Source organism: Somniosus microcephalus, chromosome 15, assembly GCF_052327205.1.
Source record: "Somniosus microcephalus isolate GS21.2 chromosome 15, FLI_Smic_1.0, whole genome shotgun sequence".
Classification (NCBI taxonomy): Eukaryota; Metazoa; Chordata; class Chondrichthyes; order Squaliformes; family Somniosidae; genus Somniosus; species Somniosus microcephalus.
The window spans coordinates 47,595,775-47,620,724 of NC_141001.1; the positions used below are offsets into that span (position 1 = coordinate 47,595,775).

General features: G+C 49.3%; 1 protein-coding gene across 1 annotated transcript in view; it reads left to right on the top strand.

The window, feature by feature from the left end:
- Window positions 1-24,950, top strand: part of LOC147106709 (acyl-CoA (8-3)-desaturase-like) — a 113,800-nt gene that overhangs the window by 62,720 nt on the left and 26,130 nt on the right. Inside the window, exons 2-7 of the mRNA XM_086007765.1 lie at window positions 12,518-12,628; window positions 13,833-14,030; window positions 14,517-14,618; window positions 16,019-16,147; window positions 18,074-18,134; window positions 24,140-24,216. Of these exons, the coding sequence (XP_085863891.1) occupies window positions 12,518-12,628; window positions 13,833-14,030; window positions 14,517-14,618; window positions 16,019-16,147; window positions 18,074-18,134; window positions 24,140-24,216 (678 nt within the window). The remainder of the gene's footprint in view (window positions 1-12,517; window positions 12,629-13,832; window positions 14,031-14,516; window positions 14,619-16,018; window positions 16,148-18,073; window positions 18,135-24,139; window positions 24,217-24,950) is intronic.

Sequence of the window (24,950 nt, forward strand, 5' to 3'; positions counted from 1 at the left end):
GGGACCAGCTCCCTCCTGACTCTCGATTTGGGACCAGCTCCCTCCTGACTCTTGATCTGGGACCAGCTCCCTCCTGACTCTCTCAATCTGGGACCAGCTCTCTCCTGACTCTCTCAATCTGGGAAAAGCTCCCTCCTGACTCTCGATCTGGGAAAAGCTCCCTCCTGACTCTCTCGATCTGGGACCAGCTCCCTCCGGACTCTCGACCTGCGTCCAGCTCCGTACTGACTCTCTTGATCTGGGACCAGCTCCTTCCTTACTCTCGATCTGGGAAAAGCTCCCTCCTGACTATCGATCTGGGAAAAGCTCCCTCCTGACTCTCGATCTGGGAAAAGCTGCCTCCTGACTCTCGATCTGGGACCAGCTCCCTCCTGACTCTCGATCTGGGACCAGCTCCCTCCTGACTCTCGTTTTGGGACCAGCTCCCTCCTGACTCTCGATCTGGGACCAGCTCCCTCCTGACTCTCGTTTTGGGACCAGCTCCCTCCTGACTCTCTCAATCTGCGACCAGCTCCCTCCTGACTCTCGATCTGGGAAAAGCTCCCTCCTGACTCTCTCGATCTGGGACCAGCTCCCTCCTGACTCTCGATCTGGGAGCAGCTCCCTCCTGACTCTCGATCTGGGAAAAGCTTCCTCCTGACTTTCGATGTGGGACCAGCTTCCTCGTGACTCTCGATTTGGGACCAGCTTCCTCCTGACTCTCGATCTGGGACCAGTTTCCTCCTGACTCTCGATCTGGGAACAGCTCCCTCCTGAATCTCTCGATCTGGGATCAGCTCTCTCCTGACTCTCTCAATCTGGGACCAGCTCCATCCTGACTCTCTCGATCTGGGAGCAGCTCCTCCTGCCTCTCTCAATGTGGGAGCAGCTCCCTCCTGACTCTCGAACTGCGACAGCTCCGTACTGACTCTCTTGATCTGGGACCAGCTCCTTCCTTACTCTCGATCTGGGAAAAGCTCCCTCCTGACTCCCGATCTGGGAAAAGCTCCCTCCTGACTCTCGATCTGGGACCAGCTCCCTCCTGACTCTCGATCTGGGACCAGCTCTCTCCTGACTCTCTCGTTCTGGGACCAGCTCCTCCTGCCTCTCTTGATCTGGGAGCAGCTCCCTCCTGACTCCCGATCTGGGACCAGCTCCCTCCTGACTCTCTCATTCTTGGACCAGCTCCTCCTGCCTCTCTCGATCTGGGAGCAGCTCCCTCCTGACTCTCGACCTTCGACCAGCTCCGTACTGACTCTCTTCATCTGGGACCAGCTCCTTCCTTACACTCAATCTGCGAAAAGCTCCCTCCTGACTATCGATCTGGGAAAAGCTCACTCCTGACTCTCGATCTGGGAAAAGCTCCCTCCTGACTATCGATCTGGGACCAGCTCCCTCCTGACTCTCTCCATCTGGGACCAGCTCCCTCCTGACTCTCGATCTGGGATCAGCTCTCTCCTGACTCTCTCAATCTGGGAAAAGCTCCCTCCTGACTCTCTCGATCTGGGACTAGCTTCCTCCTGAATCTCTCGATCTGGGATCAGCTCTTTCCTGACTCTCTCAATCTGGGACCAGCTCCCTCCTGACTCTCTCGATCTGGGAGCAGCTCCTCCTGCCTCTCTCAATCTGGGAGCAGCTCCCTCCTGACTCTCGACCTGCGACCAGCTCCGTACTGACTCTCTTGATCTGGGACCAGCTCCTTCCTTACTCTCGATCTGGGAAAAGCTCCCTCCTGACTCCCGATCTGGGACCAGCTCCCTCCTGACTCTCGATCTGGGACCAGCTCCCTCCTGACTCTCGATCTGGGAAAAGCTCCCTCCTGACTTTCGATCTGGGACCAGCTTCCTCGTGACTCTCGAGTTGGGACCAGCTTCCTCCTGACTCTCGATCTGGGACCAGTTTCCTCCTGACTATCGATCTGGGACCAGCTCCCTCCTGAATCTCTCGATCTGGGATCAGCTCTCTCCTGACTCTCTCAATCTGGGACCAGCTCCATCCTGACTCTCTCAATCTGGGAGCAGCTCCTCCTGCCTCTCTCAATGTGGGAGCAGCTCCCTCCTGACTCTCGACCTGCGACCAGCTCCGTACTGACTCTCTTGATCTGGGACCAGCTCCTTCCTTACTCTCGATCTGGGAAAAGCTCCCTCCTGACTCCCAATCTGGGAAAAGCTCCCTCCTGACTCTCGATCTGGGACCAGCTCCCTCCTAACTCTCGATCTGGGACCAGCTCCCTCCTAACTCTCAATCTGCGAACAGCTCCCTCCTGACTCTCGATCTGGGACCAGCTCTCTCCTGACTCTCTCGTTCTGGGACCAGCTCCTCCTGCCTCTCTTTATCTGGGAGCAGCTCCCTCCTGACTCCCGATCTGGGACCAGCTCCCTCCTGACTGTCTCGTTCTGGGACCAGCTCCTCCTGCCTCTCTCGATCTGGGAGCAGCTCCCTCCTGACTCTCGACCTTCGACCAGCTCCGTACTGACTCTCTTGATCTGGGACCAGCTCCTTCCTTACACTCAATCTGGGAAAAGCTCCCTCCTGACTATCGATCTGGGAAAAGCTCCCTCCTGACTTTCGATCTGGGAACAGCTCCCTCCTGACTATCGATCTGGGACCAGCTCCCTCCTGACTCTCTCGATCTGGGACCAGCTCCCTCCTGACTCTCAATCTGCGCCCAGCTCCCTCCTGACTCTCGATCTGGGATCAGCTCTCTCCTGACTCTCTCAATCTGGGAAAAGCTCCCTCCTGACTCTCTCGATCTGGGACTAGCTCCCTCCTGAATCTCTCGATCTGGGATCAGCTCTCTCCTGACTCTCTCAATCTGGGACCAGCTCCGTCCTGCCTCTCTCAATCTGGGAGCAGCTCCCTCCTGATCCTCGACCTGCGACCAGCTCCGTACTGACTCTCTTGATCTGGGACCAGCTCCTTCCTTACTCTCGATCTGGGAAAAGGTCCCTCCTGACTCCCGATCTGGGAAAAGCTCCCTCCTGACTCTCGATCTGGGACCAGCTCCCTCCTGACTCTCAATCTGCGAACAGCTCCGTACTGACTCTCTTGATCTGGGACCAGCTCCTTCCTTACTCTCGATCTGGGAAAAGCTCCCTCCTGACTCTCGATCTGGGAAATGCTCCCTCCTGACTCTCGATCTGGGACCAGCTTCCTCGTGACTCTCGATTTGGGACCAGCTTCCTCCTGACTCTCAATCTGGGACCAGCTCCCTTCTGACTCTCGATCTCGGACCAGCTTCCTCGTGACTCTCTCGACCTGGGAAAAGCTCCCTCCTGACTCTCGATCTGGGAAAAGCTCCCTCCTGACTCTCGATGTGGTATCAGCTCCCACCTGATTCTCCTATTCTGGGACCAGCTCCCTCCTGTCTCTCGATCTGGGACCAGCTCCCTCCTGACTCTCTCGATCTTGGAAAAGCTCCCTCCTGACTCTCGATCTGGGAAAAGCTCCCTCCTGACTCTCGATCTGGGACCAGCTCCCTTCTGACTCTTGATCTGAAACCAGCTTCCTCCTGACTCTCGATCTGAGACCAGCTCCCTCCTGACTCTCGCTCTCTGGTAAAAGCTCCCTCCGGACGCTCTTGGTCTGGGATCAGCTCCTTCCTGACTCTCGATCTGGGATCAGCTCCCTCCTGACTCTCGATCTGGGACCAGCTCCCTCCTGACTCTCGATTTGAGACCAGCTCCCTCCTGACTCTCGATTTGGGACCAGCTCCCTCCTCACTCTCCCTCTCTGGGAAAAGCTCCCTCCGGACTCTCTTGGTCTGGGATCAGCTCCCTCCTGAGTCTCGATCTGGGACCAGCTCCCTCCTGACTCTCTCAATCTGGGACCAGCTCCTCCTGCCTCTCTCGATCTAGGACCAACTCCGTGCTGACTCTCGATCTGGGAGCAGCTCCGTACTGTTTCTCTTGATCTGGGACCAGCTCCTTCCTTACTCTCGATCTGGGAAATACTCCCTCCTGACTATCAATCTGGGAAAAGCTCCCTCCTGACTCTCGATCTGGGAAAAGCTCCCTCCTGACTCTCGATCTGGGACCAGCTCCCTCCTGACTCTTTCGATTTGGGATCAGCTCCCTCCTGACTCTCTTGATCTGGGAACAGCTCCTCCTGCCTCTCTCGATCTAGGACCAGCTCCGTGCTGACTCTCTCGATCTGGGAGCAGCTCCCTCCTGACTCTCGACCTGCGACCAGCTCCGTACTGACTCTCTCGATCTGGGAAAAGCTCCCTCCTGACTCACGATCTGGGACCCGCTTCCTCGTGACTCTCGATTTGGGACCAGCTTCCTCCTGACTCTCGATCTGCGACCAATTTCCTCCTGACTATCGATCTGGGACCAGCTCCCTCCTGACTCTCTCGATCTGGGAGCAGCTCCTCCTGCCTCTCTCGATCTGGGAGCCGCTCCCTCCTGACTCTCGACCTGCGACCAGCTCCGTACTGACTCTCTTGATCTGGGACCAGCTCCTTCCTTACTCTCGATCTGGGAAAAGCTCCCTCCTGACTCCCGATCTGGGAAAAGCTCCCTCCTGACTCCCGATCTGGGAAAAGCTCTCTCCTGACTCTCGATCTGGGACCAGCTCCCTCCTGACGCTCGATCTGAGACCAGCTTCCTCCTGACTCTCGATCTGGGACCGGCTTCCTCGTGACTCTCGATTTGGGACCAGCTTCCTCCTGACTCTCTCGATCTGGGACCAGCTTCCTCCTGACTCTCGATCTGGGACCGGCTTCCTCGTGACTCTCGATTTGGGACCAGCTTCCTCTTGACTCTCTCGATCTGGGACCAGCTTCCTCCTGACTCTCGATCTGGGACCAGCTCCCTCCTGACTCTTGATTTGGGACCAGCTTCCTCCTGACTCTCTCGATCTGGGGCCAGCTCCCTCCTGACTCTCGATCTGGGACCAGCTCCCTCCTGACTCTCTCGACTTGGGATCAGCTCCCTCCTGCCTCTCTCGATCTGGGATCAGCTCCCTCTTGACCCGATCTGGGACCAGCTCCCTCCTGACTCTCTTGATCTGGGACCAGCTCCCTCCTGAATCTCTTGATCTGGGACCAGCTCCCTCCTGAATCTCTCGATCTGGGAACAGCTCCCTCCTGACTCTCGATCTGGGACCAGCTCCCTCCGGACTCTCTTGGTCTGGGATCAGCTCCCTCCTGACTCTCGATCTTGGACAAGTTCCCTGCTGACTCTCTTTTGCTGGCAGCTGCTGTCCAACTCTCTCGATCTGCTGCTGACAGAGTCCAACGTTAATTTTGCTGCACATTTCTGCTGAGTAATGTGATTTAAAAAGCATGCTTAACAATTTACAAATAACATCAAAAGTGAAAGAAAACTAATTATCACAGAAATGGCAGAATTCTGGTTCCAGATAGATCTTACTTTTCACTTGGATCCCAGCAATTATTTTACAGTTTGAATTGGAAATAGTTACCATTACTGTTACTTTCGCAAATGTAATCAGTGAATGAAGCAATTTATTGTTCAGATTAGCTAATCTGACTCTCTACAGTAACTGTTTCAGTTACACAACCTGGGAATGGCTCCATTGGCTAGAGTTCACACAGTCTCCTGGAAACCTCAAGGACCACCCATTAAAGGCTCCTGTCACTCAGCTAAAATAATCAGAGCGCCCCCTGCTCTGAAATCGTACTGTGCGGGGAAACCCCGAGCACAGAGGCTCAGCTACCAACTCACTCTAACCACCTCATAGAAACATAGAAGATAGGAGCAGGAGTAGGCCATTCGGCCCCTCGAACCAGCTCCGCCATTTAATGCGATCATGGCTGATCATCCAAATTCAGTACCCTGTCCCTGCCTTCTCTCCATATCCCTTGATCCCTTTAGCCTTAAGAAATATATCCAACTCCTTCTTGAATATATTTAATGAATTGGCCTCTACTGCCTTCTGTGGTAGAGAATTCCACAGGTTCACCACTCTCTGGGTGAAGAAATTCCTCCTCATCTCTGTCCTAAATGGCTTACCCCTTAACCTTAGACTGTGACCCCTGGTTCTGGACTCCCCGGCCATCGGGAACAGCTTCCTCCTGCATCTAGTCTGCCTAGTCCTGTTAGAATTTTGTAAGTTTCAATGAGATCCCCTCTCATTCTTCTAAACTCCAGCGAATATAAGCCCAATCGACCCAATCTCTCCTCATACGTCATTCCTGCCTTCCCAGGCATCAGCCTGGTGAATCTTCGCTGCACTCCCTCCATGGCAAGAACGTCCTTCCTCAGGCAAGGTGACCAAAACTGCACACAATACTCAAGATGTGGTCTCACCAAGGCCCTGTACAACTGCAGCAAGACCATCCTTGTTCCTGTACTCGAACCCTCTTGCTACGAAGGCCAACATACCATTGGCCTTCTTAACCGCCTGCTGCACCTGCATGATTACCTTCAGCGACTGGTGCACAAGGACACCCAGGTCTCGTTGCACTTCCCCTTCTCCCAATCTATTGTCATTCAGATAATAATCTGCCTTCCTATTTTTGACACCAAAGTGGATAACCTCGCATTTATCCACATTATATTGCATCTGCCAGGCTTCTGCCCAATCACCCAACCTGTCCAAATCATACTGGAGTTTCTCGGCATCCTCCTCACAACACACACACCCACCCAGGTTTGTGTCGTCTACAAACTTGGAGAAATTACATCTAGTTCCCTCGTCTAGATCATTAATATATATATTGTGAATAGCTGGGGTCCCAGGACCGATCCCTGCGGTACCCCACTAGTCACTGCCTGCCACTCGGAAAAAGATCCGTTTATTCCAACTCTTTGCTTTCTGTCTGCCAACCAGTTCTCTATCCAAGTCAATACCTTGCCCCCAATCCCATGTGCCTTAACTTTACACGCTAATCTCTTATGCGGGACCTTATCGAAAGCCTTCTGAAAGTCCAAATACACCACATCCACTGGTTCTCCCTTATCTATTTTACCAGTTACCTCCTCAAAAAATTCCAGTAGATTAGTCAAGCACGATTTACCTTTTTATAAATCCATGTTGACTTTGTCCGATCCTGTCACTACTTACCAAGTGCTCTGCTATTACATCTTTTATAATAGATTCTAGCATTTTCCCCACTACCGATGTCAGGCTTACCAGTCTATAATTCCCCATTTTCTCTCTACCACTTTTTTTGAATAGTGGGGTAACATTAGCTACCCTCCAATCCATGGGTACTGTTCCAGAGTCTATCGAATTTTGGAAGATGACCAGCAATGCATCTACTATTTCTAGGGCCACTTCCTTAAGTACCCTAGGATGTCAATTATCAGGCCCTGGGGTTTTATTGGCCTTCAATCCCGTCAATTTCCCTAACACCATTTCCCGACAAATACTGATTTCTTTCAGTTCCTCCCTCTCATTAGACCCGATGTTCCCCGACATCTCTGGGAGGTTATTTGTGTCCTCCTTTGTGAAGACAGAACCAAAGTATGTATTTAATTAGTCTGCCATTTCTTTGTTCCCCATTATATATTCTCCTGATTCTGACTGCAACGGACCTATGCTTGACTTCACCAATCTTTTTCTCTTCACATATCTATAAAAGCTTTTATAGTCAGTTTTTATGTTACCTGCAAGCTTACTCTCATACTCTATTTTCCCCCTCTTAATTAATCCGTTTGTCCTCCTTTGCTGAATCCTAAACTGCTCCCAATCCCCAGGTTTACTGCTTTTTCTGGCCAATTTATATGTCCTCTCCTAGGATCTTATGCTATCCCTAATTTCCCTTGTAAGCCATGGTTGAGTCACCTTTTTTGTTTTATTTTTATGCCAAACAGGGATGAACAAATTCTGTAGATCATCCATGTGATCTTTGAATGTTTGCCATTGCCTATCCACCGTCAACCCTTTGAGTGACATTCCCCAATCAATCCTACCCAACTCGCGCCTCAGACCATCGTAGTTTCCTTTATTTAAATTCAGGACCCTAGTCTCTGAGTCAACTACTTCACTCTCCATCTTAATGAAGAATTCTATCATATTATGATCGCTCCGACCCAAGGGGGCTCGCACAACAAGATTGCTAATTAATCATAAGAACATAAGAAATAGGAGCAGGAGTAGGCCAATCGGCCCCTCGAGCCTGCTCCGCCATTCAATAAGATCATGGCTGATCTGATCCTAACCGCCAATCCACTATCACAGAACCATCTCCTGAATCTAACAGAATTAGTCACACAAAATAGGAGCAGGATCAGGCTACACGGCCCCTGGGCCCGCTCCACTACCCACAGGGCCATGACCGATCCGAACCTAGACTCATGTCCAAATTCCTGCTCGCTCCCCATAACCCTTTATTCCCTTTACTTCTAGGAAACTGTCTATTTCTGTTTTAAATTTATGTAATGATGTAGCTTCTACAGCTTTTTGGGGCAGCACATTCCATGGACCTACCACCCTCTGAGTGAAGTAGTTCCTCCTCATCTCAGTTTTGAAAGAGCAGCCCCTTATTCTAAGACTATGCCCCCTAGTTCTAGTTTCACCCATCATCGGGAACATCCTCCCCGCATCCACCCGATCCAACCCCTTCACAATCTTATATGTTTCAATAAGATCGCCTCTCATTCTTCTGAACTCCAATGAGTAGAGTCCCAATCTACTCAACCTCTCCTCATATGTCCATCCCCTCATCCCCGGGATTAACCGAGTGAACCTTCTTTGTACTGACTCAAGAGCAAGTATGTTTTTTCTTAAGTATGGACACCAAAACTGTATGCAGTATTCCAGGTGCGGTCTCACCAATACCTTGTACAACTGAAGCAATACCTCCCTATTTTTATATTCTATCCCCCTAGCAATGAAAGCCAACATTCCATTGGCCTTCTTAATCACTTGCTGCACCTGCATACTAACCTTTTGAGTTTCGTGCACCAGGACCCCCAGATCCCTTTGTACTTCAGTACTTTCCAGTTTCTTGCCATTAAGATAATAACTTGCTCTACGATTTTTCCTGCCAAAGTGCATAACCTCACACTTTCCAGTATTGTATTCCATCTGCCAAATCTCTGCCCACTTACTTAGCCTGTCTACGTCCTCTTGCAGGTTTTTTATGTCCTCCTCACTCACTACTTTCCCTCCCATCTTAGTATCATCTGCAAACTTTGATATGTTACACTCGGTCCCCTCCTCCAAATCGTTAATGTAGATTGTAAAGAGTTGGGGACCCAGCACTGACCCCTGTGGAACACCACTAGTTACTGATTGCCAGTCCGAGAATGAACCATTTATCCCAACTCTCTGCCTTCTGTTAGATAGCCAATCCTCTATCCATGCCAGAATATTACCCCCAATCCCGTGATTTTTTATCTTAAGCAATAATCTTTTGTGTGGCACCTTGTCAAATGCCTTTTGGAAATCTAAATACACTACGTTCACTGGTTTCCCTTTATCCACCCTATATGTTACTTCCTCAAAGAACTCCAGCAAATTTGTCAAACATGACTTCCCCTTCATAAAACCATGCTGACTTTGTCCTATTAAATTATGATTATCCAAATGTCCTGTTACTGTCTCCTTAATAATGGACTCCAAAATTTTACCTACCACAGATGTTAGGCTAACCGGTCTATAGTTTCCAGCCTTCTGTCTACTGCCCTTTTTAAATAAGGGTGTTACATTAGCAGTTTTCCAGTCTGCCGGGACCTTTGCCGAGTCCAGGGAGTTTTGGAAAATTATTACCAATGCATCTACAATCCCTACCGCCACTTCCCTCAAGACCCTAGGATGTAAGCCATCAGGTCCAGGTGATTTATCCGCCTTGAGTCCCATTATTTTACCGAGTACCACTTCCTTAGTGATTTTGATCTTGTTGAGCTCCTCCCCCCCTATAGCCCCCTGTTTGTCCAGTGTTGAGATATTCTTAGTGTCTTCTACTGTAAAGACTGATACAAAATATTCATTCAGTGTTTTTGCCATCTCCATATTTCCCACCATTAATTTCCCGGTCTCATCCTCTAAGGGACCAACATTTACTTTAGCCACCCTTTTTCTTTTTATATAACTATAAAAACTCTTACTATCTGTTTTTATATTTTTTGCTAATTTACTTTCATAATCTATCTTCCCTTTCTTAATCAATCTTTTTGTTATTTTTTGCTGTCTTTTAAAGTTTTCCCAATCCTCTATCCTCCCATTAGATTTGGCTACCTTATATGCCCTTTCTCATTACATAATACCCAGTCTAAGATGGCCTGATCTCTGGTTGGTTCCTCGACATATTGGTCCAGGAAACCATCCCGTATACACTCCAGGAATTCCTCCTCCATAGTATTGTTACTAATTTGGTTAGCCCAATCTATATGTAGAATAAAGTCACCCATGATAACTCCTGTGCCCTATTGCATGCTTCTCTAATTTCCCTTTTAATGCCATCCCCAACCTCCGCATTACTGTTTGGGGGTCTATATAGCACTCCCACTAACGTTTTCTGCCCCTTGGTATTTCTCAGTTCTACCCATACAGATTCCGCATCATCAGAGCTAATATCCTTCCTTACAATTGTGTTAGTCCCCTCTTTAACCAGCAATGCTACTCCACCTCCTTTTCCTTTTTGCCTATCTTTCCTGAATATTGAATACCCCTGGATGTTAAGTTCCCAGCCTTGGTCACCCTGGAGCCATGTTTCCGTAATCCCAATCATATCATATTCGTTTACCTCTATTTGCACAGCTAATTCATCCACCTTATTACGAATGCTCCTCGCATTAAGACACAAAGCCTTCAGGCTTGTTTTTTTAATGCTCTTAGACCTTTTAGAATTATTATTTACTGTGGCCATGTTTGATTTAAACCCTTGATTTCTCTGACTGCCACCTTTGTTTTTCTCCTTCCTGTATTTTGCTTCTATCCTTGTTTCCCTTTCCTCTGTCTCCCTGCACAGGTTCCCAAGCCCCTGCCATTTTAGTTTAAACCCTCCGCCAGAGCACTAGCAAACACTCCCCCTAGGACATCAGTCCCGGTTCTGCCCAGGTGCAAACCATCCGGTTTGTACTGGTCCCACCTCCCCCAGAACTGGTTCCAATGTCCCAGGAATTTGAATCCTTCCCCCGTGCACCATTCCTCTAGCCACGTATTCATCTGAAATATCCTTCTATTTCTACTCTGACTAGCACGTGGCACTGGTAGCAATCCTGAGATTACTACCTTTGAGGTCCTATTTTTTAATTTACCTCCTAACTCCCTATATTCAGCTTTTAGGACCTCATCCTGTTTTTTACCTATATCGTTGGTACCTATATGCACCATGACAACTGGCTGTTCACCCTCCCCTTCCAAAATGTTCTGCAGCCGCTCCGAGACATCCTTGACCCTTGCACCAGGGAGGCAACACACCGCCCTGGAGTCTTGTTTGCGGCGGCAGAAACGCCTATCTTTCCCCCTTACAATAGAATCCCCTATTACTATAGCTCTACCCCTCTTTTTCCTCCCGTCCTGTGCAGCAGAATCACCCCTGGTGCCAGGAAGTTGGCTGCTGCTGCCTTCCTCTGATAAGCCATCTCCCTCACCAATTTCTTAAGCGGTATATCTGTTTGAGAGGGGGATGACCACAGGGGACTCCTGTACTACCTGCCTGCGCCTACTACTCTGCCTGGTGGTCACCCATTCCCTTTCTGCCTGTGCAACCTTTACCTGCGGTGTGAGCAACTGATTAAGCGTGATGTCCACGGTGTCCTCAGCATCGCAAAATCTCCAGTATGTATCCATTCGCAGCTCCAGCGCCGCCATGTGGTCTGTCAGTAGCTGCAGCTGAATACACTTCCTGCACACATGGTCGTCAGGGACACAGGGAAGTGTCCCTGATTTACCACATAGCGCAGGAGAAGCATACTATGGGGCCGAGCTGTGCTGCCATGACTTACCCTTTAATTAATTTAAATTAAATCAAATCAATCCCACCAATTACACTATAATTAAATGGTATACTCAAGGGCCCTTGTTTACCAACAGTCCCCGCTACACAGAGAGCTAGAAACTATAAATCACTGCTCCCACTGATAGAAGGAAATGCTCGTCACTAGGTAGGCAATCGCTCTCTCGCTTCTCGCCTTCAACCTCTGTCTCCCCATCCCATGTTTTCTTGATGCTTTATTCTATCGATACTATTATAATAATAGCTGGTCTGAGCGTTCTCTAACATTCCACCTGAGCTCCCCATACCTGATCCTGCCCTTCCTCCTCCCTAAATCCTTACTGTGTTGAACCAACATTAATTGCACTTACTCTGACTTATTCTTTCCCAAAGCCTCAAAATTGTGAAATTCCTTGCTTCCTTCCATTTTCCCTTCCTCCTACATTCAACAGGCTTATGATCCCAAGTTTGGGATCAACTTCCCAATATACCTCGTCTTCAGTCCTACTCTCTTTTTTAACCTTGGTGGTGTCCTGCTTGATTGGACTTGACCTTTCACCTGGGTTTCTCTAGAAAAAAAATTAACTTATGGTACATTTTTAAATCTTATTATGTGGACTCTACCACATCGTCTGTATAAATAATGGCATTTTACTCAGGATAACAATCAGTGTCTTCCTTTAGGATCCGTTTACTGCCTTCCATATTGATAAGACGCTGGTGAGCAAGTACCTGAACTCCCTGCTGATCGGAGAGCTCGCGCCTGACCAGCCCAGCTTGGAATCGTGGAAAAATGTGAGTACTTTCTCCAGTCAGTGTTCTCCAGACTCTCCTTAAATGGGTCCTGGCCAACAATTATCCCTAAAAGAGAATATCTGGTCATTATCACATTACTGTTTGTGGGACCTTGCTGTGCTCAAATTGACTGTCGTGCTTCCTACAGTACAACGGGGACTATGCTCCAAAAGTACTTTGTTGTCCGTAAAGCACTTTGGGGGAAAAATTCGGTTGCTTTGCGCCTCCCGTTAGCGCCTTAAGAGGGCACTAATGGGGCGCAAAGCAACTAGCGCCCGGGCACGGCGCCGCCAATGCCTCCCGCGAAATTTAGCGGGAGGTTAATGGCGGCGGCAACCGTTAGTGCCCCGCGTCGCCGGCAATGACGTCATTGCCGTGCACAGTGCCCTGCTCGCACTCCAGCCGCGATCTTCAGTAGCAGCCCCTGACTTACCACCGGACGCCAATTAAAGGCGAGGTGCCGGGCAGCCATTTTTGTTGCTGGCCGCCTGCCAGCACCTGCCCCCTCTGCCGTCCCCGGCCTCCTCTGCAGCACCCCCCCCCCCCCCGCGGAGTGCCGGCTGCGCTCCGTGAGCTCGGCACTTCTCTTCAGTGCCGGGCTCTTTTGCCGGCACTCCGATCCCATGTGGACCAGCTGGGCGCCAGAACGTGCTGCGCCAGGCCCCTCCCCTTTAAGAAGGGGAGGAAGACCTGCAGTACCGCGGCGCGATATTCCCTTGCAGAACCCCGAGAGAGAGGTGGGGCGCTTCCAGTAGAGCCCCACTTCCCTCTTGGGGTGCTACCATTCAATTTCAGCCACGGAGGCGCTGATTTTTTTGGGGCGCTAAAGTAGTGCCCCGGCAAAGTTAGCGCCCCAAAGGGGGCGCGACTCAATTTTTCCCCCTTTGAGTCATCCTGAGGCCATGAAAAGTGCTATGCAAATGCAAGTCTTTCTGTCTTTTATGTAGACAGTTGTTGATGCTGTCATGAATGCCTGGGACAGATATACAGGGTGCTTTCCTGTGAACACCTGCAAAGGAAATATTCACCTGTTTTTAAACATTATTTGGAAGAATACTGCTGGCGTTTTTTTCTATACACTTAAAAAAACAAAGCAGCACAAAGTTTTCAATGTGCCATGATCCCTCCAGGTGCGATTCCATTCACGCTGTTAAGCCGCGCTCTTTTTTGAAACTGATGGGTCATTTTCTGTTTTTGCTGTTAGAAACCCGCGACGGACGATTTCCGGGAGCTCCGTGCCGTTGTGGAAAGAACGGGCCTCCTACAGCCGAATAAGCTGTTCTTCGCTGGACTGCTGGTGCACCTTCTACTCCTCGAAACTGCGGCCTGGCTCACCCTGTGGTATTTCGGCGCCTCCCTTGTCCCCTTTCTGATCAGCACAGCTCTTCTGGGCACTGTGCAGGTAGGTTCGCAGTTAGCGGCTGCTTAACGAGGTGAATTTTTCCTGCGCGCGCCCAGTTGGCACGCCAGCTGGGACATGCACTACGTGAAGTGGAATACGTCACTCAGTCTGCCCCATGTGTGTAATATAATATTATTAAAAGCTCTGGCCACCAGTGAGTCATGTTGCCCCCAATTACTGTATACCCATAAACTGTCTTTTACCCCAGCCACTGTGTGACTAAGGATTTCTACATACCACAAACTGTATTTTACTCTAATCGCTTCACATAAGATTGTTCCAGCCAGCATATTCAGGATAAGTCTAGACAAAGATCAGGAATCCAACGTGGGACCTTCTGGTTTCCATGCTTAGTATGAAGAGCCAATGCAACTCAGACTGGCCCATGGTAACATGGATGTCCCGGTTGATGAGAATTGTTGTGATGGCCTGGGCAGTGCTCTTGGTATTTAGTTGTAACGTGCTCTCCTGTGGTTTTGTTTGCAGGCGCAGGGTGGTTGGCTGCAGCATGACTTCGGGCACCTCTCTGTGTTCAGCAAATCCAAATGGAACCATCTTGTCCACAAGTTTATCATCGGCCACCTGAAGGTGGGTCACACTGTACATGTGGAGTTACTGCACTGCTTTGTTGCTAGTCTGCTATAACACCTGTATTATTCACAAAATCTCTTTCCAGTTGCATGTGTTTCTCTAATTCTCTTCTTCACTTCCTCTCATGGCTCGATCTCCCTGTCTCTTCATTGCTCTTGTGCTTTCTTCTCTCTCTCTCTCTTTCCTTCTCCATGTCTCTGCCTGTCTTGTATATAATATTTATTTTTCATATCTATGGCTGGGAATTTCTTCAGAGTAATTTTGCCAGAAAACTTTGGCAGCAGAGTAGGAGCAGCTCCTCGGAAATTCCTGGCTTATTTCTGCCTATCTCTCTCTGTGCCCATTTCTGTCTACCTCTTTTGTACTCTGTCTCTCTCTGACTGTCTACTGCTTGTTCTCTTTATATCTTGCCTTCTGTTTCTCTGTCTCTAGCTGCATATTTCTCTCTCTCTAACTCTTGGTCCATATTTCTTACTATCTCTGTCTCTCAATGCTGTACACTGACCCATACCAACTCCCCCTGTAGTGTGCATTGACTCCATATCAACTCCTGCAGTGTTCTCTGTACTGTACACAGACCCCATGCCAATTCCTCCTGTAATGTTCCCTGTACCCACTGGTACCATGTAGGCTACCCTATGGGACTTAAATGCTGTGACAACTTTAATGTGCATTGTCTCATTAAATTCCCTTTATTGGGCCCCTCTTGCGGTTGAGACCAGGTTTGATCCCAGGTATGTTCTCACCTAAGGGAACAGTAGGGGCACTGCAATTGGCCTCAGCACCTAGGCTAGGGAAAAGAAAAGTTACTCTGGTCCGGAGGCACTGAGGCCAATTGTATTGCCCCTTGTGTCAATCCAGAAACACCTGCTGGAATGTGTGTTGTCTGGATGTTCAATGAGGACAGGATTTGGTCCTGGCGACGATGTCCCCCAGGGTCAAATAGTCTGCTGAGACTCTTGGGGAAGGTACTGGAGGGCAGTTTATTCCTGTGGAATTGTGCCCCAGCAAGAGTCAACATCGTCAGGAGAAAACTGTCGTTCCTTTTTCATAATCAATGCAGAGATATACCGACTCCCAGGACATTGATGTTAAGATCTGTCCTTTGGATATAATACATGAGGTGGTGGGGGGGGGACAGAATGCATTGGTGCCAGTGACTGTGAGAGTTCAGACTGTGTGGTTGATAGCTGTGCACACTGTGTTTGGGGTTTTGGGGGCGGGGGATGCGGAGGTTGGGGGTTGGGGGTGTGCAGGGGTCAGGGGGGTGCGGGGGGTTGGGGTGAGCGGGGTTGGGGGGTCGGGGGGGGGGGGTGCGTGCGGGAGTTGGGGGGCGGACCGGGGTGGGGTTTGATCTTCACAGGCCGGTCTGATGGTTTCTCTTTTTTCTGGTACAGGGCGCCCCAGCCAGCTGGTGGAACCACCTCCACTTCCAGCACCACGCCAAACCCAACTGCTTCCGCAAGGACCCAGACATTAACATGCATCCCATCTTCTTTGTTCTGGGAAAGAAACTCCCAGTTGAGGCAAGTAGTGCACTGATATTCAGCCAGTTGCTCAACCCCATGACGTCTTCCCCGCAGGACATTTAGAAACCGTTAGGGTAGGTAATATACAGGCAGACAGAATGGGAGGACACGTTGGTGAAGCTGTAAAAAGCATATGGGATCCTAGGTTTTATAAATAGTGGCCGAGGGGGTGGAGGGGGGAAGCCGGGGAGGAGGTGCCATGGGTAAGGCTTGCGGGCGGTTTGGCGGGGGGTGGGGGGGTTGAAGTGCGTGGGATGTCGGGGAGGAGAGGTGCCCGGGGAGAGGAGGGAGCGTGAGGGGTGTCCGGGGAGAAGAGGTGCCCAGGATAGGGTTTGGAGGAGGGGGGGCATAGGAGGGAAGTGCGAGGGATGTCGGGGAGGAGAGGTGCCCGGGGGTAGGGGGCGTGAGCGGTTGCTGGGGAAGGAGGTGCCCGGCGGGGGTGGGTGGGAAGCGCAAGTGGTGGTCGGCAGAGCCTCCTCCCAGCTCCACATTCAGGTAAATATATTTTAAAAACTTGCCTTGTTGGTTGCGGCTTTAGGACCGCCTGTTAGGCCACATGTAGACCTGATTTTCCTGACCCTTGGGCAAACCAATCTTCAGGTGGGGTCTCACACAGGCGTTAGGCCACTTATTTGCATAGAAAGGGTGGAATGGTGTATGGGGAATACAGGGATGATCTTGGGTCCATGTTGCCATAGTGATGTACAGAGTGCAGCTTTCTGTATTTGGGAGAGGGAACAGATGGGACAGAACATGTCATTCCTAGGACTTCAACTAGGGTCGGGTGAATTGCAAGGTCAAAGCAGCTACACCTGGCTTAATTATTGTGAGTACAAAGCAAGTTAATATGCAGGCTGAATAACTAGCTGTGCCTATGTGTATGTGTGCATTTGGCACCAGTCGTTGTAGGAGCATTGACTGTCAGTAAAGGCTTTCGACAGCACCTCCCAAACCCATGACCTTTACCAGCTAGAAGGACAAGGACAGCAGATGCATGGGAACAGCACCATCTCCAAGTTCCCCTGGCTTGGAAATATATCGCCAATCCTTCATCGTCGGTAGGTCAAAATCCTGAAACTCGCTACCTAACAGCACTGTGGGAGTTGCTTCATCACACGGACTGCAGCAGTTCAAGAAGACCGCTCATCACCACCTTCTCAAGGGCAACTAAAGTTGGACAATAAATGCCGTGACGCCCACATCCCAAGAATGAATTTAAGAAAAGAAAGACTTGCATTTATATAGTGCCTTTCACGACCACTGGACGTCTCAAAGCGCTTTACAGCAAATGAAGTACCTTTGGCGTGTAGTCACTGTTGTAATGTCGGAAACGCGGCAGCCAATTTGCACACAGCAAGCTCCCACAAACAGCAATGTGATAATGACCAGATAATCTGTTTTTGTTATGTTGGTTGAGGGATAAATATTGGCCAGGACACCGGGGATAACTCCCCTACTCTCCTTATAAAAAAAAAAAGGTCTTCATTTTGAAATCTCTGACTAAATAAAGAAAAAGGTAAAGTAGGGCTAGTTACAGATCATGGTTGATGAGAGCTAAGGACTGCATGGAGCCTCCATCATGGCCAGTGATGGTGTGTGGAGTTAGGAGTTAGGTAGGAAAACAGATTAAACACAAAGGGATGGATTTTATGAATTAGTGCTCCCGGCACAGAGCATTGTTTGTCAGCTAATGGGAATTTGGACATGGAATTCAGTGTGGCCCGCTGGATTTTAAAATCAATGGATGAAAACCTGTGGGTTGCATTGACGTCCATGCCTGGATTCCCAACACACACTCCTATTGCTCCAAGCTCTGCACAAGGTGTACTCATTCATGAAATGTACCCCTCAGTTCTTGCTTTTGTTTTTGTGTGTGTACACGTGAGGGTAATGCAATCCTTTCCTTTGTTCCCTCCGGCCCAGGTGGGGAAGCAGAAGAAGAAATATATGCCATACCAGTACCAACACAAGTATTTCTTCCTGAGTAAGTCCTGGCGGCATTCTGTCACCGTATCATTGCATTTACATCGAATTTCATAGAATGTACAGCACAGAAAAAGGCCTTTTTTGGTAAAGAGGTTTCTCCTGAATTCTCTATTGGATTTATTAGTGATTATCTTATATTTATAGCCCCTAGTTCTGGTCTCCCCTACAAGTGGAAACATCTTCTCTACATCTACCCTATCAAACCCTTTCATAATAAAGACCTCTATCAGGTCACCCCTCAGCCTTCTCTTTTCCAGAGAGAAGTGCCCCAGCCTGTTCAATCTTTCCTGAAAGCTATACCTCTCCATTCTGGTACCATCCTTGTAAATCTTTTTTTCACCTTTTCCATTGCCTCTATATACTTTTTGATAATATGGAGACCAGAACTGTTCACAGTACTCTAATTGTAGTCTAACCACGGTTCGATACTAGTTTAACACAACTTCTCTGCTTTTCAATTCTATCCCTCTAGAAATTAACCCCAATGCTTTGTTTGCTTTTTTTATGGACTTAAAATGACTCACTACTTTTAGTGGGTTGTGTATCTGTACCCCCAGATCCCTCTGCTCCAATATCCCATTTAGACTCTTGGGCCTAGAAATTAGGTTTGCCTCCGCCAGGGCTTTTGCGCCCGAAATTTTGCGCCCGCGATAATTGCCGCTGCGCCCGCCAAAAATTCAGCTGCCCCGCGCCCAGACGGCTGCGGGTGCTAATGGAGGGTTTCAGCGCCTCGCTATGGGCGCTGAATGCAGGTTTGCGGCGCTAATCCCCCGCTGCGGCACCCGATGCGGTGCGGCAGGCTGGGGTACTGCAGGCCTCCTCCTTCTGTTAAGGAGGAGCTGCCTGCAGCCGACCGCTGACCGGTCGATTCGCCCGACAAATGAGCCCGGCACCTCGGAGAAGTGCCGGGCTCGCGGGCCACACACATCAGTGCCGCGGGGGGGTGGTGGAGGAGTCCGGGGAGGGAGGTGCGGGCAGGCGGCCGCCGGGAAAGCGGCCGGCCGCCGCTCCACCTTAATGCGCCGGCGCTACGTGCTGCAACATCCCGTTGAACAATCGTTGGTTGCGGCTGCCACGGGCGAGGCGGCCGCAACTGAATTTGGGCGTCCGGCCGCGTTACCACGGCAACCGGGACGCTGCGCACACCGATGACGTCATCGGTGCCGGCGCAGCGCTACCGGCTAACGCCGATGGTAGGGCCCAACGCAATTTCGATCGCGGCTATAATTCTGGTGCAAGGCCCTCTAACGCCTCTAATTGGGCGCTAACCCCACCGAATTTCTAGGCCTTGTTTTCCAAGGAGTAAGTGGCCTCCTTATTCTTCCTACCAAAATGTACCACCTCACGCTTATCTATATTGAAATCCATTTGCCAATTAATTGCCCATTCTGCAAGTTTATTGATGTCTTTTAGATGTGTGAACTATGGTAGATAATAGTTAGATAGCCCCTCCACCATGTACTCTCACCGCAGTGGTGAGTGTGACAGAAGCACAGCCATCATTATACCAGTTCTGTATTACAGCTTTATTATGCATTTTTAAACTATGATAAATGTGAATTTAAAATGAAACTCTGTTAGCTGCTTCTGAAATGAGCTCTTTCAATACTTGTGCCTGCCCCGCCATTCCCAGCCCCAACCCTTTTTCCTAGGTCGGGGACTCATTATGAGTGCAGGCTGGGCATTAAATTAGACCCATAGTTTTAGCTTGAACTATATAGTCTGAGCGTGTGGCGTTTTCCCACCGATCAGAGAGGACAGCAGTGCACAGTGGGAAAGCTGTGCAATCTCTGGTGTGAAATAACTGAATAAAATGGTCATTATGAAGCCTGGCACGCTTTTCCCATTCACAACATGCTTTAAGTTGCAAGTTTCAGTTCACAATGAACATGAGTCAATCTATAGAAATTGCATTTTACAGTGAACACGAATAGAGAAATGGGAAAGGGCCCAAATTGTAACAGTTCAAGGCAGGAATTAACCCTAATTTCACCACTAATACAGCAAACGGCCGAGACCTGGAGAAAGTGCTGGGACCAGAAGGTAGAGGGCACCATTCACTTGACAGTTGGGGGACCCTCCCTTCTTTGGCTGCGCAGGAACGGCGCCTCACTCTTCAGTTGGCTGAGCAGAAGAGGCGTCTCATCCCTCCACAGATTGAGCTGGTATAGGGTGTTTTTGCATGCCCCGTGTTTCTATGACTCCCTTGAGTCGACCCGTGCCACAAAAACTCCCCAGTTTGGGTTGTTTCCCTTGGACGGCAGGAGCTTATGCCAATAGTCCCTGCCCAGCCCGTCGATTAGCGGGTAATCCCACACAGAGAGAGAGACCAAGGCCAGATAGGTCTTCTCCTATGCCCGATGTGCAGCGTCCCCAGCGGGATTACTGTGTAACCCGGCCGTGACCGGATGCCACCCGGTTGGTCTTCCGAATTATACCACGAACCACAACCCCCATGTTTGGACCCAAGGAGTTACTATGGATAGATTATAAATGATTCAGACAAAACGAAACGGTTCAGGTTGGTCAAAGATCGATTCCTTTTATTACACTCACAAAAACGACAATCCCTACTCCTCTCACTTACGGCAGAACGAGTAGGTGACCGTGGACACTAGCTTATAACTTTAGACTAAAATACCCACCCTGTTGGTTACGCCGAACCAACCCCTTCCCAGAATCTAAGCCTAGAAAATGGAAAAACCCTTCTAACTAAACCCCTCTCCCGGTTTGGTCAGAACCCACACTTGGAAGCCTCCTCACACACACACACACGTGCTAGCCTGCGTCTTGGACACTTGCAGTTCCTCAGCAGCAAAACACGCGGGCGGTCCTGGGGATTTCTAGAGGTGTAAGTTGGATATAATTACCAGCCCTTGTCATTGATTCACGCGGTGCCGGCTCCGTTCGACTCCAGAGACAAAACCGTGCCTAACAGAGGCATGCGATAGGGCCTAGAGAGTTACATTCAGGCGGTACGACGAGGCACTCACTTCAAGCGTTCCTGGAGAGTTGACGAATACGTAGTTACACGGAGAACCCTGTTACAGATGGTAACCCCTGTCCCAGATGGTAGAGGAAAAGTAAGCAGGCAAGCCCTGTTTATACCCCGTATAATGCACAAAACTTGCTGGGCTATTCCTGGTTACCATGGTCGCAGAGATGCTAGTTGGTTTACCTGGTGATGTCTCTGTCTTGGATTGGTTATCTTGAAGAAAACAATGGTAGGCCATTACTGTAGATGAGCAGTTCTCCAAGTGTTTGTTATGTTCTTGACTGCTCCTTCATTGAAAGAGTCCTGAGGTGTTACTTTTGGCCTGTAAACCTCATTGTCCATCCAGACATCCTGGCTCCATGGACAAAAGGTGGTTTTCCCCAAATCACACAAGTTTGAATATGAAAAGGCTCCTGCCTTTCATGATGTCAGAGTTGAGACAGGACCCATGGCAACCCAAAAGACAGACAGTTCCTGCTATCTTCACAGAAACCAACAGGCAGTCCCTTTTAAAGTCCAAAAGTCCAAACTCCATTTTTAAAACACAGCCCACGTGCGTCTCCATTTTAAAAGGGTACATATCCATTTTAAAAATCCTTGAGGCACATGCACCCACTGATGTTGGCACCGGCCAAACCCTACACTGGAATGGTGCCCCTTTTATTGGTTAGGCGGGAGCACCGTGTATTCCATTAATGTTAAGGGCGGGGGAGCGCAAATGAATATAAATGAGCCTTTACCGTCCAGTTTTTCGTTTAATGCGGCCAATTGAAACTGGGAGGGGGGGTGGAATCGTGACCCTGCTGTGGTTTATGTGGCCTTGTGCGTAAAATCTAAAGTGGGCAATGAAGTGGTTAATAAAAATGAATACAAGGAACGAGCATCGAGAGCTGCTGAAAAAGCTGGCCTGCCTGAGCGCTATGTATAAGGTTTGTGTGTGTCTGTGGAAGTTTGATGTGGGCTGTTTTGTGCAGAAGGTGCCCACAGCACAGCTCGTGCTCCTCAGTGGGTTCCCACCCACGGCCCCAGGCAGCCTGACACTCTGCCTCTGTTAGTTCAGATCTCCTGATGTATCTTGCTGTGGTGAGATTCCTTTCCCCTCTCGTTGATTGGCCAACTTCCTCTCCTGACTTCCCTATAAATTAAGCCGGTGTGCAGAGTGTGGATTTTCAGTGTGTACCTCACACAGGCTGTGGCCTGTGAACCGTGCAAGATTTGCTCAGATACGTATTTGCTGTGAATTAATTCATTTCGAGGGCATGTACTTGGAGCCAGAAATGTGACAAGAAGCCTTACGCCGCACCAGGCACGCGTCTACATTCAAAAGTTCAGCTCTTCAACCCGACGTGTTTATAATCTTTAGGATTAAATAAAATTCTTTGTGCAAAAGTTTATTTAATTTTTTTCTCCCATTTTCTCTCCCTTTCTCTCCTCTCTGAATGTACTGACTTTTACTTGGTTTTGGTTCTGTGGGTGTCGGCAGGCCTGTGGTACATCTCCCAAGTGGCCATTCCACGTGTCTGAGCCAAGACATTGACTGCTAGCATGCTGTTTGGCCATGGAGGGCATTACAGCTGAGCCTGATCTTGTCTTTACCCAATATCCGCGCATACGCACTTTCCAACAGGGGGGTCACTGGATGCCAATCAGGAGCCGGAACCTGTCCGATTTTCCCTCGCTGGACCAAGTGCACTGAGGTGAATTGTGGCGCCCCCTGTCGCTGAAATCGGCTAACTCAGCACAGACTGGAGATTGAACCTATGACCGTCTAGGTTTAAATGCATTAGCCCTACCCACCAGGCAATGCACTCACTCATTGCCAGACATCAGCAATGCAGTTACCCACTAACCTATCAGAAGGTTGAGAAAGTTTTTTAAAACAAACTCTAAACTATTCTTCGAAAGGGCCCTGAGTATCAGACTTGATCTTTTCACCACTGTGATCTGGATGCAGTCCAGTCTAGCTGTGACAGGACACGACTCCAGTCTTGACCTAATATGACCTGTGATTGCAATACTGGGCTACCCAAACACTTGAAGTGGGAGGTGGGGAGTGAATCTCCGTTGGGGGCTCACTGAACACCCGCCGTAACTTCGAAGGAAGGTCAGCGGAAACCCTGGGGAAAACGGCATTTCAGCTGTTTCTCCAGGGGTCCACCGAAGTTAAAGCGGGAGATTGGGAGAACTCCTATGGAAATTACAGATGTGGGGCTATGTGAAGGTGGAGCAGTTGAAATGGAAGTGGAATTCATCCACTATTTACACACTGAACCTACACAGATACTGAGATGTGCTATCTCTGACCTCCGAGTGTTTGGTACCTGAAATGGAAAGTGTTTCCTCTTCCCCCGATCCAACATAAACTTCTTTTTAGTACCCTAAGCTATCGTGGTTCCATACAGGCTAACCCTCTCCTCCCTCAGAGCTGGGCTTTGGCCTCTTGTCTGTTTCGGAGGGGTTCCTCTTTTCTTGGACCCAATGCAGTGGGACGGCTGTCTGAACATCCCCTGTAGCTCACTGTATCTTTTCAAATACCCAGACTGGTTTTTCTTGATCAAAATTCATGGTCACACTTGCGCATTACCCAGGGTTTTGACTGCGTGCCAATTGCACTGCTCCTGTTTGTATCAGCAAGTGCAGCCTTCATGATCTCCCAGCTCCACTCTATACCCCGATTTTTTTTCCTTCTCCCCTGCTGCTATTTTTGCCATGACTGGTATTTCTGATATTTGGCACGAGTGCAAAATGATGTACAATGATGAGTGTTGGGTGTGGCACATCAGGGGACAAACGACGGGCATAACATCTGTATTTGTGCCTCCTGTGCGCTAGCTGACGGAAGAAATTGTAATGAACTCGTACGATGGTAGGTGAGGCAGTGGTATGTGCAGTAATGGTTCAGTGCTACTGACACCAGTAAGATCACGGCTGACGGTCGATACCAGTATATCACAACGCTGCTATGGTTCTTCAATTCTAAATTCCTTTTCTTTCTCTTTCTCTCGCAGTCGGGCCTCCAGCACTGCTCCCCCTCTACTTCCAGTGGTACATCTTTTACTTTGCTGTGCAACGGAAGCAGTGGGTGGTGAGTATTTCCCAGCAGCCTCCTGGGTACTTGTTCAACCCTGACTTCAATTCTCTCAACACTTTACTTGTGATCTGAAAATAACTCTCCCAATGGCCTAGTGGCTAAATGCATTGCCTGATGTGTACTGAGCCAGTCGGACCAAAAGATGCCAGCCTCCATCCCTGCTCTGTGCTAACTTAGGTGATCTCACTTGAACAGTGGTATGGGTGCTACAGTTCCCTCAGGATTACTGGGTTAAGGAGGGGAAAAATCAGCCAGGGTTCCTGCTCCTGATTGCTATCATGTGACTGCTGCTGAAGTCATTAAGTAATGCCTGGGGTATAGGGGTACAACTGGTATATTTAATAATATACTAGTATAACTGTTATATTGGGTAACGCTGGGGGGGAGGGTATTACTGGTATACTCTGCAATGATTGGGGGGTGTAACTGTTCTATTCAGTAACACCTTAGGCTGGTATAACTGGATATTCAGTAATGCCAGGGGATTATGTGCTGCTATGTTCATTAATGCCCAATGAGGTATAACTGTTATATTCAGTAATGATGGGGAAGGTATAACACAGGTTCACCTGCACACTCAGTTCAGAAGTGCCAAATTTTGCCCTAATTTGAGTAATCTATTGACACAGGAAAAACTTTCCTAGCGAGTTTGGCCTGTACCACATTTGGCTGGGAGTGTAAAATCCAGTGAGTGGGTAGCTCATAAAGGGCTCCAGCTCACTATTAAA